The sequence below is a fragment of the Trachymyrmex septentrionalis genome, unplaced genomic scaffold (assembly GCF_001594115.1).
Source record: "Trachymyrmex septentrionalis isolate Tsep2-gDNA-1 unplaced genomic scaffold, Tsep1.0 scaffold87, whole genome shotgun sequence".
In the NCBI taxonomy this organism is placed as follows: Eukaryota; Metazoa; Arthropoda; class Insecta; order Hymenoptera; family Formicidae; genus Trachymyrmex; species Trachymyrmex septentrionalis.
In genome coordinates, this window is record NW_017306059.1 from 3,543,975 (window position 1) to 3,564,328 (window position 20,354).

The 20,354-nt window shown below is 33.3% G+C and overlaps 1 protein-coding gene and 2 pseudogenes across 1 annotated transcript; 1 reads left to right on the forward strand and 2 right to left on the reverse strand.

Moving 5' to 3' along the window:
• The window catches only part of LOC108755418, a 57,849-nt pseudogene extending 44,256 nt beyond the window's left edge, over positions 1-13,593 (reverse strand).
• LOC108755257 lies at positions 8,843-10,981 on the forward strand (annotated as a pseudogene).
• Positions 13,594-16,671: 3,078 nt separating the features above from the next.
• On the reverse strand, positions 16,672-20,152 carry LOC108755454 (U3 small nucleolar RNA-associated protein 4 homolog). Its single transcript, XM_018498463.1, has 4 exons — positions 19,948-20,152; positions 18,015-19,554; positions 16,894-17,196; positions 16,672-16,805 (listed from the first exon to the last, which is right to left on the reverse strand). Exons 1-4 carry the CDS (start codon positions 20,049-20,051, stop codon positions 16,689-16,691), a joined length of 2,064 nt encoding a protein of 687 aa, XP_018353965.1. The 5' UTR covers positions 20,052-20,152; the 3' UTR covers positions 16,672-16,688.
• Positions 20,153-20,354: the final 202 nt, after the last annotated feature.

Below are 20,354 nucleotides of genomic sequence, written 5' to 3' on the forward strand. Positions count from 1 at the left end.
CTTACCACTTTGAGCGTCCTACATAATTATTTTGGTCCGACGAAATTATTTTCAAATGTAGCTAAAATTTTTACGTACTGCTACGAAACCGTCCTTTGTGCACTTCATTATGCGCGATAGTGCAATCTACATACGTATCTAGATATGTTACACTGGTAGAATAATTATATTTTTTTTAGCACAAGAATTGTGATTCTTTTAAAACTACAACAAAATAATATCTTTGTAATTTTTAATTTTACTTTTTAATGTAATTTCTTTTTCTAATAATTTTATTTTCTTGACGAAAGTTACTTCGACAAAATTTACCGCAATAATTAGTCTCAGTGTAACTCGCACGTTGCACAACACACGCGAATGCAAGCAAACTTTTGTGTACAAGTCCGGAGATGCGACAAGTTCTCAAAAGCGTGAATGTCGTAATGTAAAGTCTAGGCATGCTTGAGCAATATGCTTGGCAAATAATATATACTATGTTATACCATGATGTCATCTTTTCTATCAAAGTCTCGTATGCAATTAGATGTATGCGTAAGATAAAGGTCACAGTAAATCATTGAGAGTCTACTTCAGACACACACACACACGCACATATGCAAAATATAGTAATAAAAAAAACTAAATATCTCTTTTCTAAGTAAATATCTCTTTTTAAAAGTCAATTTCCGCTATTTTCTGCTATTTTAAGATCTCACGCGATTTCCTGTGTATTTTTACGGAAGGCAGCCTGTGTGACTCGAACATTACACGAGAAGGCGTCGGACGATAAAAGTCGTGCGTGATAAGACTGATGTTTTCATCGAATTAAATACATGCGAGAAAAACGTATAAATTATTTGCACATATCGCCTGATTTTGTTATGTCTAATTCATCTCATCGGGAGCATATTTACATTTCAGTGAATCATTAAATTATCTTCTTGAAAATTCTCAGTTTTATTAATGAGTAATATCAATCTTCTTTAATGTATATTGAATAATATATAATATATATTATTATATTTTTACTATATAATATATATTATTATATAGTATAATGTATATTGAATAGAATAACGAATAGAATAATGCGAGAGATCTACGAGAGATCAGGACAATACTTTTTGTATTATGCAATTTTTGAAAAATGTAAAAATGACGTTACGCATTTGTTTTATCCTTTGAAAAAATATTTATATAATTTTATGTTTATGTATATATACTACCGTCGAAAAGTTTCCGGGCATGGAACTTAAAATTGTATAATGTTCAAGTCATCATAACTCGGTAAAAAAATCATCGCAGACAAAAAAATAGAAAAGTATTTTAAAACTTGAAACTTATACTTTAGCTTGCTTATGACCGCTTTTCAAAAAAATTGTGTCTTTACAGTTCTATATCTTAATAAATATCACGTTGTTGTATTTCTTAAAATTACGTATATTTAACAGTGCATTTGATATATTTTTGAAAAATAGTACAAAGATTTACCTTTAAAATGCTTTTTTAAAAATTTTCTTATGATTTTTTAAAAATAAATTATGCAATGTTGAAGCTAAACCAGTATTGCTAAATAACCAACGGTGAAATGTGATACAAAATCATCACAAAAAACTTTATCTTCTCGATTCTATAGAATTAAATTTAAAAACGATCAAAAGCTTGTTAAAGCACAAATTTCGAGCTCCAAAATACTTTTTTAATTTTTTACGATGGTATATTTCGCCGAATTTTAATGTGAATTATGCATGTGAGCTATGCAGGTTTAGCTTCAATGACGCGTAATTCAGTCAAGAAAAATAAGAAAATTTTTTTGAAAAAGCATTTTGGAGATACATCTTTGTACCATTTTTTTAAAATATTGAACTTTATGAAAAAAAAACTTTTTATCAAACTGCGCACTGTGTGTTAAATGTACGTCATTTTAAGAAATACAACAACGTGATATTTATTAAAAAACAAAACTGTAAAGACAAATTTTTTTTTAAAAGCGCCCAAAAGCATGCGAAAGTATAAATTTCAAGCTTTAAAATGCTTTTTCACCTTTTTGTTTGCGACGATATTTTTCCGAGTTACGAGATGACCTGAATATTATGCAATTTTAAGTTCCATGTCCAGAAACTTTTCGACGGTAGTGTATATAAATATATATTTTTTTTTTATTATTATAAACGACCGATTTTAGAAGCTTTTTAAGGGAGTTTTTCGTTATATTACGTTACCTTTAATATATATTTTATAATTATTTAGCGACAATCGTGCAATATATATTTTTAAGGTCAAGACGAAAAAGACCTACGATATTACAGATGTATTGGCTTACGCTTTATGTAATTTTCGCGGATAAGAGTCGTTATCACCGCCGCCGTTTTTCTCGGAGCGCCGGACGAGTACATAAACGTAATCGGCAGAAGTCAAGCGAGATAAGATCTCGTCGCGAGATCCCTTAGACTAAGGCGACTGTAAAGGGACGTAAACGAGGGATGTTAACTTCTTGTTTCACGGTTGAGGCACGGCAATGGTGAGTCATTTCGATGCGGTGTCGCACCGAGAAAACTGTCTGCCGGAGGACTACCGTTTTCGCGTAATTCGCGAAGAAGAGTGGGTGCCCCATCGCACCCCCGGGGGAGGCTTATGACCTCGCGGGCGAGAGCATTGAAGCTGTAAAAAGTTCATCGTGCACGCGGATGAGATTGGATCGCATCGTCGCGAATGCGGCGACGGCGGCGGTGCAGACGATCGCGTTGATTGTCGCAGTCGTCATTAAAGCACGGAAAAGGAAGAAACCGTGATGGAAGAGTAAGGGGGAGGGATACTATGTAACGTAGTTACGCGTCCTTGCGAGTTATGATTATTGCTGCACAGCTGCTTTACAATCGGCCGCGTTACTCCGGGAAACCGAACTACCACGTATCTTTCCACCCTCTGAAATATCCCCGAATTACACTTTCTCAGCGTTCCGTAATTGAAATCAAAGAGGATTTGTCGTTAAGAGCGGAACGCGTCGCGTCTCATGATTAACGAGACCAACTTGGTACGAGGAACGGCACCACGATAAGATTATCGCAGCCAACGACTCGAATCGTTTCCGACGATCGTTTGAGAATAAAGAACTGAGAAACAAATCACATTGTGGCATTAAGCCACCGGAAACAAGACGTTCCCCTCGTCTCTCCTTGCCAACGCGCGAGTTCAGGTCAGTTGATTAACGAGTCGTATCCGTTTTGAATCTTTAAAGAAGTCGTAGATGGTCGTGGAGTCTTAAGCCGTAGGAAACCAACCAGTCACAATAAAATACAAGGAGAATACTCAATTGGAATTGGTTCAGTTTCCTACGATCTTCTACGACTCCTATGTAGAGGACCCTTTACTCGTCTTGGCGCCGAACGAATGCCAAGATGTCGCTGACAAAACATAATGATCGACGTAATGCCGCTATAAAATATTTTCTCAAAGAAATCGATAGTAATTAGCGCGAGTTAATGTCACTTCAGTGAAAATCGGATGTTCCAAATAATTGATTTCTGATAATCCCAAAACTATCGTAATAATGTCACAGTATAATTTCAACAATGACCTATTTTAATCCAGAACATTATTTTATGTCAAGTAGCATGAAACAGATGATATCCCTAGCCAAAAAGCTTTTATCACCTTTATTTTATTAATTAGACTCTTTGGTATCGCGACACATGTCAAATTAACACATGGATATCATTTCTAATTTTTATCTGAAATTTCATTTTATCTTGCACATATGACGTAACTTTCCCTGACGTTTTTTTAATCTCTTTTCTGTGTACAATGGTATTTATAGCACAGCTCTTTTATTTACAAATGAAATATGTCACCGTTACCGTTAGATAATACGTATATCTATAATTTAAATCAAAAAAGACCATTTAGGAAAAATATGAAGAATATAAAATGTAAAAATATATTTGAGAACTTAGAACCAATATAATCTATATCTATTCGATTCAAATATATGTTTAATCCAAAAGGCTGATGTTGTGTTAATTTGGAATTTGAAAAAGTGTAAATATATAAAAAAATAAACAAAGTTATTCAACTTTAATACGTATATCTTAAATTTACATAAAAAATGAAAGATAAGAATTTGTTCTTGCACTTAGTAATTAGGATGACAATTTTATCCTCGCGTTGTAGAAAACGCCTTAAAACATTTCGCGGCTTTAATTCTCAACGCGTATGGCGCCGCAGATCAGATTAACTCAGGAGCGTTTTCTGTTTTGAGCGATTTACGAGGAAAGCAATGAAAGCGACGGTCAGAATGGGATCGCAAAGCGTAATATTCGTTCGCTCCGGTTAGTTGCGAAATGGGCCGAACTATCAAAGCGATACAATATTTCTCGGTAACGCGTCGTCGCGACATTGCGCCGTCGTCCGCAAATGACACTGGCCGTTTCGTATCGATAAATACTGACTTTGCGAGAGCGACGGCTCACGTTCTCGGTTTCACGGTGGTATCTCGAACGGCTTAATGGCGCTGTTAACTGCCGTATTATTTAACGTGGATTTATGCATCGGAGAGCCGGCCGATTAAAACGCCAGCGCGGTTAGCGAAGGACAGTGGCTGCCACATCGCCCACCGTCGCGCCGCGTTTAGGAGATGCAGATGAGAGGAGAGAAGAGGACGCAGACGTTGGTCGCCGTATCTTGTGCTCTTAATCCCTCGTTATAGCCCGTTGTGACAAACAACCACGTCCCGGCGGAACGGCGGCGAGAAGGACTACGACCTCGGTGAAAAATACGGAAAACGATTACGATGGCGTTACTTTTGGCGTTACGTGTTAGCTCCGCGATCCAACTTAATACGCCGGGCCCATCTTCCTTTAAATCAGTAATTACACCCAATTACGTTTCGCGATCGAAACATCTCAGCGCATATATTATGATGCACGCGTCATTAACATTCGGTTTTTTTTTCGAAAAAAAAAAAAACGCAAGAAAAACTTTACTTTATTTAAAATCACGCGCAGTTGCATCGCGTGGATGCGATATATGTCCGTGTCACACTACGCATTGAAGATCGTGGATTGCGAATTAAGGATTAGAATTCAACCAATCAGGTAGTTTTAATTTTAAATCCATTTTGTTCTAATTGGCTGAATTCTAATCCTCAATTCACAATCGTTGGTCTCCAATGCGTAGTGTAACGTGGGCATTACACGTTGGTACCAAAAAAAAACGGTGTGGGATGCTATTGCCACGATACTGTTGATCTTATGTGCAATCGACAACTTCTTTATGTCAGAATAAGGACAGACATTTTATATAGAACAAAAAATAATAATTTTGTACCGCAACGATATTAGCTCTATGAAGCAATTACGTTAAAAATTTCGATATAATTGACGAAGTTCTGACTCTTTTTCACAATGAATATGTAATAATGCTTTAAAGGTTCTAACGATTAAAAACTGAGATCTGAAAATATGAGATATCAACTTAACGTTTTTGTTCTATAAAATATATAATCTAGTTGAAAATGAAGAAAATCAGAAAATTCTGATTCATTTATTTTCAAAATTTCTAATTAATTCAATCAGGCGTTTTTTTTCTGTGTAGTAACAACTTTTTTATTTAGATGTTAAGCATTAAATTAAAAAAATCAGATTATTTCTGTTAACATAAAGCATAAATTAAATAAATAAAGAAGCACCAAATATCATTAGCGATAAACTTTCTGATCCTTCTACTACGACAATCCAGACATTTTGCAACGCGAGAGTTGTGAGCGACGTAGGTATAAGTATCTATTTTTCCGATCGAGATTGCAGCTATCGCAATCAGCGTGGGAGTGTGTAGCAATTGCGTTCAAGGATTGGGAGTTTTCTAGGACGCGACGAAGGAGAGAGAGATTCCTGGCACGCGGAGAAACGGAATAATTCTATGTGCTCGTGGTGCATACACGAGTGACTGCTGGTGGGAGTGTCGAGAGAAATAAAAAGAGAGATAGAGAGAGAGAGAGAGAGAGAGGAAAACGAAGTAAGAGGAGCGGTTGGCAGTCGGGCGACGGTCTCGTGCATCATCCACGTCACGATCGCTGCCAATGGGATCTTGGATATCAGGTGATGCTATTGGGGATTTGCATCTCCTGGACGCGCCGAATGCATGAGAGAGGTGAGGAAGCCCTCTCGTCCGTGAGTCGGCTGGCGCGACGAGAACGATGGGAAATCCGGTTGCGTTGCATATATAGGCGAGGAAGACGAGGACGCAGTCAATGCGCATACTGGGTGCTTCCAAATTAAACCGTAGCAATTTTTATGTGCATTCTTCATTTCATAACTTAACCCTTTCTTTATAACTTTATTAATTTCATAAAATAAAAAAATTAAGTTTTTCATTACAAAAAAAATTTAATCCTCCACAAGGACAAAATCTTTCAGATCATATGACATGCGTTGCAGTTTATTTAAAACTACATATATAAAAATAATTGATTAATATAAAGAATACGAAAACGTAAAAATTAATTTTATGAAAGTAATACGAAAATTAAATTTTTTTTTTTTTTGCAAATATTGTCACATTTCAATGATCTTTTTAATTGAAGTCATGAAAAAATGATCTGCGACCAAGGATAGAATATAGTCTATCTCTAATAAGATTTATTAATAGGGAAAACTTATCAACTGTGAATTTTTACCATGAAGAAATCGACTGTGTCGATTTAGTGCAGTCCGCACGCTAAATTAAAAGCTATTTAATTTGGGACCACCGTGTAGATCGTAGCGGACGCGAGAAAGAGACACAGATAGATAGCTAGATAGTGCAAACGAGAGAAACGAAGAGAAACGGAACATGGTCGATGTGTCTAGCGCAACCCGGCTGACTGGCTGGCTGGCTGGCTGGCTGGCTGGCTGGCTGGTTGGTTGGTTGGTTGGCTGGCTGGCTGGCTGGTTCGGGTAGTAGCTGGCTGGCTGGTTCGGCTGACTGGATCAACCGGGGACCGTCTAGCTTGCGTCTACCCCGCCGCACAAGCCAACCCGGCATTATCTATACGTCTAGACACCCCTGCGCCACCGAGAGAAGACCATAGCGGTTTGGCGCTCCGCTTGTAATTTACAGCGCACCCCGCCGTGTCTCACCCACGAACTCCTCTCTCTCTCTCTCTCTCTCTCTCTCTCTCTTCCTTTCTCCATCTTTCTCTTTATCGCTTTCTCCTTCTCTCCATCTCTTTCGCACTCCTGACGACGACTAAGATCGCGCTTGCACCTCTTCTGGACGAGTTTTTCCACGTTGCCTCCTCCCTCCCCCCTTTGATCCCACTCCCTTCTTCACCCGTTCTCGACTTGATGTTCCTTCATTTTTCTGCCATCCGATACCAGCTCGAGTGACTGGGATCGAAAGTTCACCGACGTTATCATAAATCTTACATCTAAATCGCGAGATCGTTTTTCTTATAATTTCGTATGAAAAACGCGGTACAGACGAGATCATTGCATTTGACGACATGACGCGTAAATTGTTACCGTGTAAGTCTACGTAGTTATTTACGTTGGAAATTTCATCAATTACGCATTTTATCGTTGATTATAGAGCAGAAAATTGTTGCCAAGAGTTGAATATTTGTAATTTCATAGAACAATGGCGTAGTAAGCTGCAGACGTTATCGCATTTATTAATACTGATGCGCAGATATATTTGCATCAAGGTCGGTAGAATGCATGCATGCGCTCTCCCATTCGGTCATCCCTCCCACAGTCAGACTTTTATATGACTATTCTATAGCGGTTAGAGGAAGCTCTGTTAATCCTGGCACTAGATAAAAACAAACCCCGTCCGAAGTACGAAATATGCGTCTGCGGTTGGAAAATCAGAGCAAAATTTCCAATCGATTCCCGCTAAATAAGCGGTGCAGTAAACTTTAATTTAAAATCGTCTGTATCGTTTATATTCTAATTCATTTTAACAGTTGAAATAATCGTAAATTATTCCTAGGTTACATATTGTGTTATTTTTTCAAGATTTTATCTGAGCAGATAAATCAATATAGGTTTATCGGTATTTTGACACATCTCGCACTATGATTTTTGCGGATTTGACCAAACAGACGATAAATTGAGAAAAACAAACATGATATGTCTGCAGGGTTCTCTCGTACATATATCATTTTACTTGTACAGACTTTTATACAAGTATAACTATATAAAATCATAAAAAACAAACGGTATTTAAAGATATCTGAAAAATTAAAATTAAAATTGAAATTTATTTATCGATTAATCTCTCTCTTTACAACACACGGAAAAAATAGATTGGATGATTCAACAAGACTATAGCTTGCTGCGCGAGTTCAATATCTACAACTGAAAAGATTTGATGATTTAATAAAGAAATTATATCTGTAAGCAATTATCAGTATGCCAATTCAGCTAATTCTTTGCCGCAATAAAAACTGCTAATATGACAAATTTCCTTCATTACTGCAAGCAAAAGTGTGCGCCATCTTAGCTAGCGTATTTTGTTAAAAATTTTGATTTATATGTTGGACCAATTTTTATAGAAAATTATCTTTGCTGTATTAACAAATATGTTATGTGCTATTACAACGAATTTATCGATCATTTATAACCGCTAATTTTATTCAGCGATACAACTTTGCTAATATCTGTAGAAAAATTATTATTAGTATATTATGGCTATGGATTTTCTGGATCAGTGAAGTTTACAATTATTTTAACAAATCTTTTTCGTCTTTCCATGAACTTTTCACACAACTATGTTATCTGAATCGATCGTAATTCCATATAAAAAATATCATCGCTTTGCGTGTCTGGCAACAAACTACTTAGATAACTGCACTAAGATATAGCTAGGATATGCGGATGCGACGATGAACTTTCGAATTTCGGAGGTATGGAATAGAGAAGAATGGCGCGATTTTCCCAGGGGTATAAATCGGACGGAGATGCAAGCTACGACGACGAAGGAAGATGGATGGCTAGACGGATAGATCGACATCGAAAGCCCGAAAGGGGTTGAGAGAGAGAGAGAGAGAGAGAGAGAGAGAATGGCGACGGCGATGAAGGCGCAGACTATGGCGTCGAAGTCAGGGGTTGAACAGGCTGATGTTTTAAGCGATGTAAGTTACAAGCGCTACGAATAGCGGTCTCGGGCGTAGATTAGTCGTAATCTGGGTACATTGCACTCTCCATTCTCTCTCTCTCTCTCTCTCTCTCTCTCTCTCTCTATCTATCTCTCTCCCTCCTCTGTTAATAAATGCGTCTTTCTCCTTTGCTCTCTCTCTCTTTCTCTCCACCTTGATGTACGCTCTACACAGTATATCCTTCGGTCGTACGTTCTCATACACTCGAACATCGACTTGAAACGACCTCGATGCAGACGTACTCAGGCTCAGATAGACGCTATCGTCGCTCGCTTGATTATTTCCCGGCCACTTCGACAATCGAAGAAGAGTTTCTGGTGCTTATCCCCGCCTGGCTTTGTAACCGCAGAATTATCGCGATCGTGACAAATACCGAATATAACGGATTTACGAGATCTTCCACCGAAGTGGAATTTCCATCTATTTCATCATTTCGATTTCGATATTCTTCCGGAATAGTCCGATATATATTGGATATGGCAAAATTGGAAAATTTACGAGGTCTATAAAAAATCGCGCCGATATTGGATATATACTCGAAAATTCGAAATTGCCCATAACAAGACACTTTAGACGCGTAACCTCATATTTTCATTGCAAAGATTTCATTCACGATGTAATTATTGAATTAAAACGATGAACAAGTTCTATATGGTTATCTCAGAAAATGCAGGCCGGGAATTTCAATATTACCGCGCGCGGATAACTATAGTAACAATCTGAGGTATCGAACAAACCGCGCATATGCTTTAGTCGGATTCAATATTGAAGACTTCGTTCGTCGTGCGAAAACATCCGTCCGAAGATGGCTGAAGAAAAACAAGATAAAGAAATCAAGAAAGTGACCGAGAGGGTAATCTCTATAACAAAACGTGATGATGTTTTAAAAAACGAAGTGGCCGCTGATAATATTCGGTAATGCATTTGTCATAGAACGATATAAGTTTGTTTTTATAGTAGCTAAAGTAGTGTATACTTTTTATAATTAAAATGAAATAGATACAGTCCTAGCCAATAATATTAGATACCAATATTTTCTCTCATTTATCTAGAATTCTTTCACCTGCCCATATGTAGTTACTTATTAATTACCGCTGTTATGCATAAATTTAAATGGTTCTGGAAAAAAAGGATAATTTACAGCAAATGCCATAAATCAATTGGACTAAAAGCTTTTTAAATAATGGTTAATAAGATAATATTAGGCTAATATTTTTTACTAAGACTGTATGATTTTAATTTAGCGAAAATGAAAAGGAAAGTTCTAATACGATTTAATACAGCAATATAAAACAAACGTAATAGTTCAGTAATATTCATAACTCATATATAGTAGACTCATTCATATGCATGAAGTGCAAATGATTATTTCGTTACTACTATTTTCAGCAAGGAAACGAACTTCCTCGAAAGCTTGTCGCGATGGTCGTGGCCGCAGAAGTACGAGCATCTGACCGGGCAATTTTTCAGCCAGGTACCTTAAAAACTCTGTTGGTTGGCGAGTCGCGTACGGCAGAAAAAAAAAAAAAAGAAAAAGAACATGCGAACCGCAGACGAATTTCAATGTGTCTGCCGTGTCACTGACCGTAGGTGCTGGCGGAGAAATGCAGAAAAGCGGGACTTCCGGCGAACACTTTCGAGCGTGACCCGCCGGAAGACGTAGCCGAACGTTCGCCGATTCCTTTGAAAGCTTCACCACCCTTCCCTAGGACGACATCCGCCCAGATCGGCCATCGTTCATCCCGTACGGAATACAGCTTGGAATTCATGGGTCGTCTCTACATCTCACCGAAGTGGACGATCGACCCTCCCGCGGATACCCCGGAATTACGCACGATACGACAAAAATTTATATTTCTAGGTTGAAAGAAGCCTTGAGTATCGAGAAATAACGTATCAATACAGAAAATAATAAAAAAAATTTTGTCACAAAGTTTTGTGTATTTATCAAATCATTATTCAAGCATCGAGCTAACGTTATATGTCGTCATTTTGACATCAAAATGACAAATAATATCAGCTTACTACTCGTATTTAGATATTTAAAAAAACAAAAACTTTGGAGAATGTTAGTTACATCTTATTAAATATTAAAAAGACTCTGCAACGAAAGATTTTCATCGATTGATGAACTGAAGACCACTCTATAAATATGGCTATATGGAAAAATTTATCTGTGGAAAAATGCGCGGCTATCGTTGATGCATTTCCAAAACGCCTTAAAGCTAAAGGTAGTCATTTTTAAAATGATATTAATTATTATTTTTAATATTTAATAAAATATATATAATCATATAAGACTAGTGTTTGTTTCTTTGTAAATATAGATACGTTATTAATCATTTAATAAATACAAAACTTTGTGATCAAACCTTATTTCTTATTCTATCTGTACTCAATTTATATATAACGTTTTTTTTTAAACAGTGAGCAAGAGGAGAGAAAAATAATGGATTATTCCTTTTATATCAAATATGATTAACAAATAATTTTGGTGAGAAATTTTTCTTGAATCGTAAAATAGTTTAAAATATGTTAATTATATCGTCAACTTAATTATTATCGTTATAAATATTATACTAAAAACTGTCAGTCTTGTGTGAAATTTTAATTATTAAATTTCCAAGAATAATTGAAAAATACTGACGTTGTCGACCTTTTTTGATTTATAAAAACATTTCACCGAAATATGTAATATAATATTTTACAGACGTTTGTACATACTATGAAACATTGAAATTATAAATAAAATTAATACAATGTGTGTGTGTGTGTGTGTGTGTGTGTTTGTGTGTAAACTAAGTCTAAACAAACTTCAGATTTAGATATGAGTGATATATGAAAATTGTCAACAACGTCAGGTGTAACAATAAATTCTGGAAATATATATAGAAAACTTATTGTAAGTTTGAAAATACTAAAACTGTCAACAACAAACTCTTCTTATCATACAAGTTAATTTATCATAAAAATAAATAAAAGTATCTTAATTAATTAATTGTATTATTTAATAGAATAACAGATAAAATTTGAAAATTTTTGCGATTTTTAGAAATTATGAAAGTAATAAATTATAAAATAATCAAATGTAGTTAATTTATAGACGTATGTAGACAATTTGTATTAAGAGAAAAATATTTGATATTTATAACTGCATAATAGAATAATTATGGTTAAGGAAATAGGTACTCTATACAGTTACTACTGTTATACAATATTAGCAGTAATAATTATATTTATAGTTTACCTTATATAAAAATATATATATATATTTATAGTTAAAAAATTTACGTTTTAGCACATTTCACATTTTTCAAACGGTCCACTCAAATTTTTTTTGTTAATTTAACACAAGAATATATTAAAAGATAACACAAATAATATGTAAAAAAATTAACATAAAAAATGTAATACTAATACGATTTGTAAGCAAACTGTGGAAGTATATTTTTTTCCAATAAAATTAAAATTTATATAATAAATTAACACGTACTTTATTAATAACTTATCTTCAAATTTACGTTTTAAAATACTTTTTAAATTATTTGTATGTTATTTGCTTTTATTCATTTATTCATAAATTATTTTTAACACTAATTATAACAAATGTTGAGTCAAAATATTGATCAATGTAACATAAAATATTCAAATAATATGATTACATTATGTTAAATTAACAGTTAAATATGTGTTAAAAATTCAACACAAAATTTTAACAAGAATTTGAGTGACCGTTTCCAATACAAATAAGAAATGTTTTTTATTGTGTACGACTCGCATTTGGAAAAAAACATTAATTATATTACATTATTATAATGTAAGAAGATTTTAATCAACTGCGGCATATAGATTGTCGTAATATAATATAATAATTGAACGCGATATTTAAAGAGTTAGAACGAATTTTAAACCGATACTTTACGAAAGCCATTTGCAATAATTTTTCGCGTACAAAATTTATTTTTAGACACTAGCGATTGCGAAATATGATCTGGACGCAACTCAGCGATATATCGTCGCGTCGCATTCCACGACAGACCGGCATTCGAACGATGTTGCGATTCTCGAAGTATCGAAAGATCGAAGCATCGACAAAATGGCCGCAATTAAATTTCACTATCGCAGAGAAATGAAATTTAAATATTTTAGCAAATATTTTTAGGCCGAAATAGCGAGTCATTATAAAAAATATAATTAGCTCAATCAACTACAGAACAAAAATGTGCACGCACCTGGCAATAATTAAGCATCCAATGCACGTTGATGAAATACGCGGAGAGAGCATGCCCGATAAACTCCATATAAAGCGGAACGTCGAAATCACGTAACAACTTCATACACTCGATGCATCACGGAAATCCGATTTTATGGGAAGCACTCGCGATAATTATTTTCACGCAAGATGCACTTTCAGACAATAAACGTCGCGGGAAATACAGAGCTGATTCGAATACGATTCAGCGATCGCCGCGGCGCGTTTCGTGACTGAACCGCGGTTCGAGAACTATCGAAGAGCCATCTCACGATTCTCGAAGTAACGAATGGTCGAAACAGCGACAAAATGGCCGTAGTTACTTCGCGGAGAAATACGATTCAAAATATTTTTAGCAAACACTGGAAATAGTCGAAAGACTCAAATTATTATAGAAAAGATTAGCACAATTAATGTAAAATGAAAATATGCACATATTTGAAAAGTCATGCGATCGTTATTGTTTCGATATATTTTGAAACGCGAGAAGCGAATATAAATTTTTTCCAGGAACAGATCGTTAAAATCATGGATTTGTTTCTTATTTCTGCATTTTCTTTCTCGCGTTCGCCAAAAATCATTATATCTATCATCATATATCACTTTAAGTTGTAAAACTATATACTAGCTAAACTAGAAACGTAACGGCTAAAATCAACTTCACACAACACTCAAAACACTGTTACGATAGACTGACTTTATGACAAGCATTTGCGGTAATTAATTGCGTGCAAGATTCACTTTCATGTAATAAACATTACAGCGAAATACGGAGCAGATTCGAATAACACGATATAAATATAATTGCTCGCGATCGCCGCAGCGCGTTTCGTGACTGATCGCGGTTCGAGGACTATCAAAGAGCCATCTTACGATTCTCAAAGTAACGAATGATGGAAGCAGCGACAAAATGGCCATAGTTATCTCACGTCGAAGTGAAATTTGAAATATTTAAAAAATTGTTATAAATGAGTGAAGTAACACAAATAATCATGAGAAATATGATTAGCGTAGTTTAATTGTAGAATAAAAATTTACTTATTTCGCAATAATTATGTACCCATTGTTATTCCGATGATGTGTCCGAGGAATCTCATGTTGATGGAAATGGATCGTCACCGTTGATATTATAAAAATTGTAACGTGGATAATATTTGACGCGTTGCTACAAAAATCTAATTTTTCAAGAAGCATATTCACGTTAATTATTCGTGCACGAGATTCGTTTTTAGGCAATAAAAATCGCGGAAAATGTGGAGCGGGATTCGAATGACTCTACAATCGCTGTGGCGCGTTTCGTGACTGACTAAAGTTCGAGAATAATCGAAGAACAGTGGCGCGATTCTAGAAGTATTCAAAAAGATTGAAACTGCGAATCAATGAGCGATTGTTTCGTGTAAAAACTAAATTTGCGTGAATTTTAATGACAAATATTATAAATACAAAAGAAAAATATAAACTCTTATATTTTATAAACAAAACTTAAAAAAGGAGCATACAGCCAATATATCGGTTATTTGTTGCAATGTCATATATTTAAAATATAATCATTATATATATACAAATTGAAATTCATAGACATTTCGTCCGATATTCAGTATGTTCTATTATACAATCTTAAATCGGAAGTTAAATAAGTTAAAAATTACAATTTAAAAATTATAACAGATTAAATCTCAGTCCAATTATAATGTACGATGATCATTTAATATAAGAAGTTGAGTGTAAAACCGTATAAAGTTCTTGTGAAATTCGCTGTAAATTGCAAATCCTCGTATCGTAAAGAATTTCCAAATTCTAATTTGAATTTACATAATTATAAAAGTTATAAAAGTATATAAAAGTTATAAAGATTTTTTAAATCATTAATTATAAAGATAGTACAAATGATTACTTAACATACCTTTACTTATAATAGGAGTTACAATTATTCATTGACAATTTTCCACTATCTATTGTATCTTGCCATCAATTAAACAAAGATCATGTCTTAGATTGGAACAATATTTCTTAGATTCAGAACCATCGTATTACAAAAGAACAATTTCTGAGATAATACACATTAAGAAACAAAAATCAGGATTGAATAAGTGACACTGATTATATATAATTACCAGAATTATACTTGCCCTTATTAAACAAATAACTTCCTTCTTATAACTTCCATCTCACTTCTCTAATTTTCCTCTTCTTAATTTTTTTAGCTAATATATGAATACAGGAGGACAGAACACAGAGAAACATAATAATTCTGTTAACAAGTAACGTACTAGAAAGTTCCTTCCATCTTTAAAAATTCAAATTAAATTATAAAGAATAGAAAATTGTCAGTACATAAAACTTGGAAATTCTTTACGACACGAGAATTTGCAATTTACAGCAAATCAACATTGTAATAGTCACACAAAAATAAACTATTTCACAAGAACTTTATATGATTTCATACATTCAACTTCTTATATTGACTGACCATCGTATATTATAATTGGACTGAGACTTAATCTGTTATAATTTTTAAATTGTAATTTTTAACTTATTTAATTTCCGATTTAAAATTATATAGTAGAACATACATAAAGAAGACTGAAACGTCAATAAATTTCAATTTGTAATGATTATTTTAAATATAAAGCATTGCAACAAATATCCGGCGTATTGGCTGTATGTTCCTTTTTTTAACTTCTATTTGTAAGTATTTAGCCATTATTTATTTCTACATTGCCTTATATTTTATATCTTATATATTTTATGTCTTATTTCTTTATAGTCGGTTCTTATTTCAAGATCGTTTTAAGTAATAGCTTAAGATGCTAATACTACTCTAGAATTGGTTTATAACATCTTGAGCTTGTACTTAAGACGGTTAAATATAAGAACCAACTATATACTGGTCTTAAGTGGCGATAAAAGTTCGACGCAAAGTAATTGATGCGCAAATTAAAAATATAATTTTAAACAATAAAATCAATACATAATTAAATAATTAACGTTTACACATATCAATCGTTTAATTATGTAATATAACTATTAATTAACAAATTTTACGTTTAATTAGAATGTTTACTTATCCGGAACTCTTACCACTTATATATTTTTAATTGATTATTTACATATTATCGAGAGTCCTTAGTCAATTATTTCTTTATATAGTGAAATTTTTATTTTAAATTATTCTGAGAATAATTAATCATAACTGTCAGATATATTAAAAATGATATTAAAATATCAAAATAATGCGTTTGAAATAGCAAATTCTAATTATAAAAAATATAAAAATAGGACATTAAATTTATTCGACTGTTATTATTAATATAACAATATTTATATACCAAAGAATTTCTGTTTTAACGTGGGTGGTAATTTCTCCAATAAGGAAGTAGGATTTATCTCAACCGCTACCAACTCTTCATCGTTCAGCCAATTTAAATAAACAAGGTGCTGCAAATATTAAAATTATAATTCCTTCTTTCTCTTTTTCCCGTTATTAATTGTTTAAAATAGGTACTTTTTAAATGAGAAATATTACCTTATATTTTTTGACAACTTGAAATGTATGTTGAGATTGTGAGCTAGAAATCGAATTGCTATCTTCTGCACTTTCTCCATTTTCACGCTTAAAAATTTTTGCCTCTTTTTCTGATAATTCACTGCTTTTATTAATAATAAACACGCTTAAATCATCCTGCATGATTATAATATTCTCATTGCGTGGGTCAAATATAATGTTTGTTATTGGGAATGGACGTGCCAACCACTGTTTCGATAGCCGGCTTTGCAAATGATTCGAAAACTCTGTGTAACTCTTCGTAAGAATATTGTATTCAACGATCTGAAAAAGAATCATTGTTTGCATAATTATTAATAACAAGAATCTTAATAAGTATCTATCTTAATAAGTATCTTAAAATATTGAAAAGTTCGAATGTGCCCGTTCCAAGATATTAATTTTAGAATTATTGTTTCACAAAGGCTTTTAATTTAGATCGTACAATTTTTTAACATACCTCATTGTACGTCTTAAAATTTAATATTGCTTATATCAAAAGGTAATAAACTGTAAGACTTCATAAAGTCTATATGAACGGATAATTCAATAACGGGATTATAGAGCAATTATATGTAACGTCATCGCGTAAAAATAAAACCATAGTAGTTAACAGTAAATTGCGAATTTTTACTGCTACAAGTCATCATTAAACGTTGCACAGTACTTTATGATAGTGCATATTCGAGTTATTACTTTAACGTCGACGTAACGCATGATTCGCGTATTACTCATTTTTAATCATTGCACTGTATACATACATACATATATATATATATATATATATATATATATATATATATATATATATATATATATATATATATATATATATATATATATATATATATATATATATATATATATATATATATATATATATATATATATATATATATATATATATATATATATATATATATATATATATATATATATATATATATATATATATATATATATATATATATATATATATATATATATATATATATATATATATATATATATATATATATATATATATATATATATATATATATATATATATATATATATATATATATATATATATATATATATATATATTGGACTACATTTACCTTATGGTTAGAATATACTATGACCAGATTTAGCGTATTTTTTTGCACGGCTATTGCCGTCGCTGGACAACTATACTTAGGTAATCGCCATGCCTTAAGCGACTCTGCCGTTATACCATCACCAATAAAATACACAGCAATTCTGCATTGCCGATCTGCGCATACAAGATACTTGTTGTCTGGAGAAAAACATACGAGACTGATATTTTCAATGGATTCCTTCGTCGTCTCGAACGATCCAATCAGACTTAAGTTCTTCTTATCCACTTTGAATAGAGTTACGGTATTCTCATTGCCGTTGTTGTTAATAGCGACAAATAACTTGCCATTTGGACTAAAAAGCATTTTTTGTATTCGTTTCATAGACAAATCAGTATCGTTTCTAGATAACATAGCATCTCCTTCCACTACGTCAAAATTGAAAACTCTGACATGAGTGTCTGTCGAGTACACGATAGTTTTCGAGTCCTTGTTAATGGCGCAAGAGATGATGCTTTCATCACCCTTTGTTTGTAACTGCAATAGCTTTATGGGTTCTTCATCCAATTGATGCATCATGGAAGAGCGTACTAATTCTGGAGGATCTTTAGTGACTGAACCAAGTCTCCATAATTCTAGATAGTTTCTATAACGTAATAAGATACATCTAGATTTTCGGCAAATTATGGCACAGGGTGATTGCAGTAATGGAGGATATTTTACAAGATTTTTTGGTGGATAACTTGACACAGCAAGGTACCCATCTACCCCGGCCGAATAAAGTTTTCCATTAGCTTCTGCAAGTGCTCTGACATCGTGAACGTGTAATCTCCTCTCAATTCCTTTCACCCATTGAGGTTTTCCACTTGATTTCATGATAATTTTGCAAAAACTCCGTACAACTGGGTCTACACCCGCGCAATATACCACATTCATATCATGAGACAAGGTGATAGCTAATATGTCAGCTGTATGACTTTCATGAGACTCTATTAAGACTCCCATATGAGGATCCCAGAAGCTTAAAAAACCAAGAGAGTCACCGGATATTATTATATTATCATCGGTGACTGCAAGGCACCAAACTATAGTCTTTTCCTTTATATTATTTTTAGAAGTTATCATTTTATGTATTGCATGTCCAGATGTGGTACTCCATACTCTGATGGTGTCCGTGGAACCTGTATAAATCATCTCACCCGTGTTATCCCATTTGATACATAAAATTCTCCCATTCTGCTTATCAAATATTCTCTCATAAATCAGTTTATCTTTATGTACAGTAAAAGTATTGATATATCCATCCTCTGTGCCAACGGCCAAGCGAGTCTTCTCTTGATTTACATCCATGCACCAGGCTGCTCCTCCTATCACTATAACTTCATGTTTAACACTCAGTGTTTTTAAGTCATACTCGATTACCACACCCTGAAGACCTGTGGAAAACAGTCTGGAATCAATCCAGAGTATACTTTCCACTGAATTCTCGGTATGACCAGCTATAGTACATTCGATAAATGGTGCATTTTCCACATTCCAGATTTCTATAGAGTTATTGCTCCTTCAAAAAGGAAAGAAATATTAGAAAATAATATTATATCATAATGCATTTATACAAAGCTTAAGAGTTTACTATTAAATACATATATAGTTCATAAGTATGAATTATCTAATGGTAAATTCAGTTGCTTATATAACATTAGATTAATGTACATTAAAAAGCTATTTTATATAAAATATCTAAATACATACAACGAAATAACCTAATCGACTTTGGCAATAAAATAAAAAATATATAAATAGTATATTCTGTTAACTAACGTGACAATATCATTACTGAATATTTAATTGTTCAAAATATTTATCTGCTTTTATATTTAACTTTGCTAATTTCATGTGTAACAGATTTTAGTATGCAATTTAATGTAGTACAAATTACTAAATTTGCTATTACCTTGCAAGGGCTAACTTTTTTGTTTTCGATTCATAACACAGGCAGGTCACTGACTTCGGCTCCAAATTGTAAAATCTTATGTTATGTATACGATACGAAGCCATAATTTATCCCTATATAATTAAATCTAATTTCATATATAAATGATTATTTTTTATGTATTTATAGAAAACATAACCTTAACCATCACACGTGAACGACGCAAGCTCCATCAAACTCCATGAAAAAATGATAATATCCTCATTGGTCAAAGCCATCTGACCGAAACTAGTGACATTTTGTTGTACTCCTGAAAATGGTGGTAACACTTACAATGAACTTCATGATGTATTTCAACTTTCGCGTTATCTCTTGTCGAAATATATTCTCCTGATAACTTTGACGATTTATATATATATATATATATA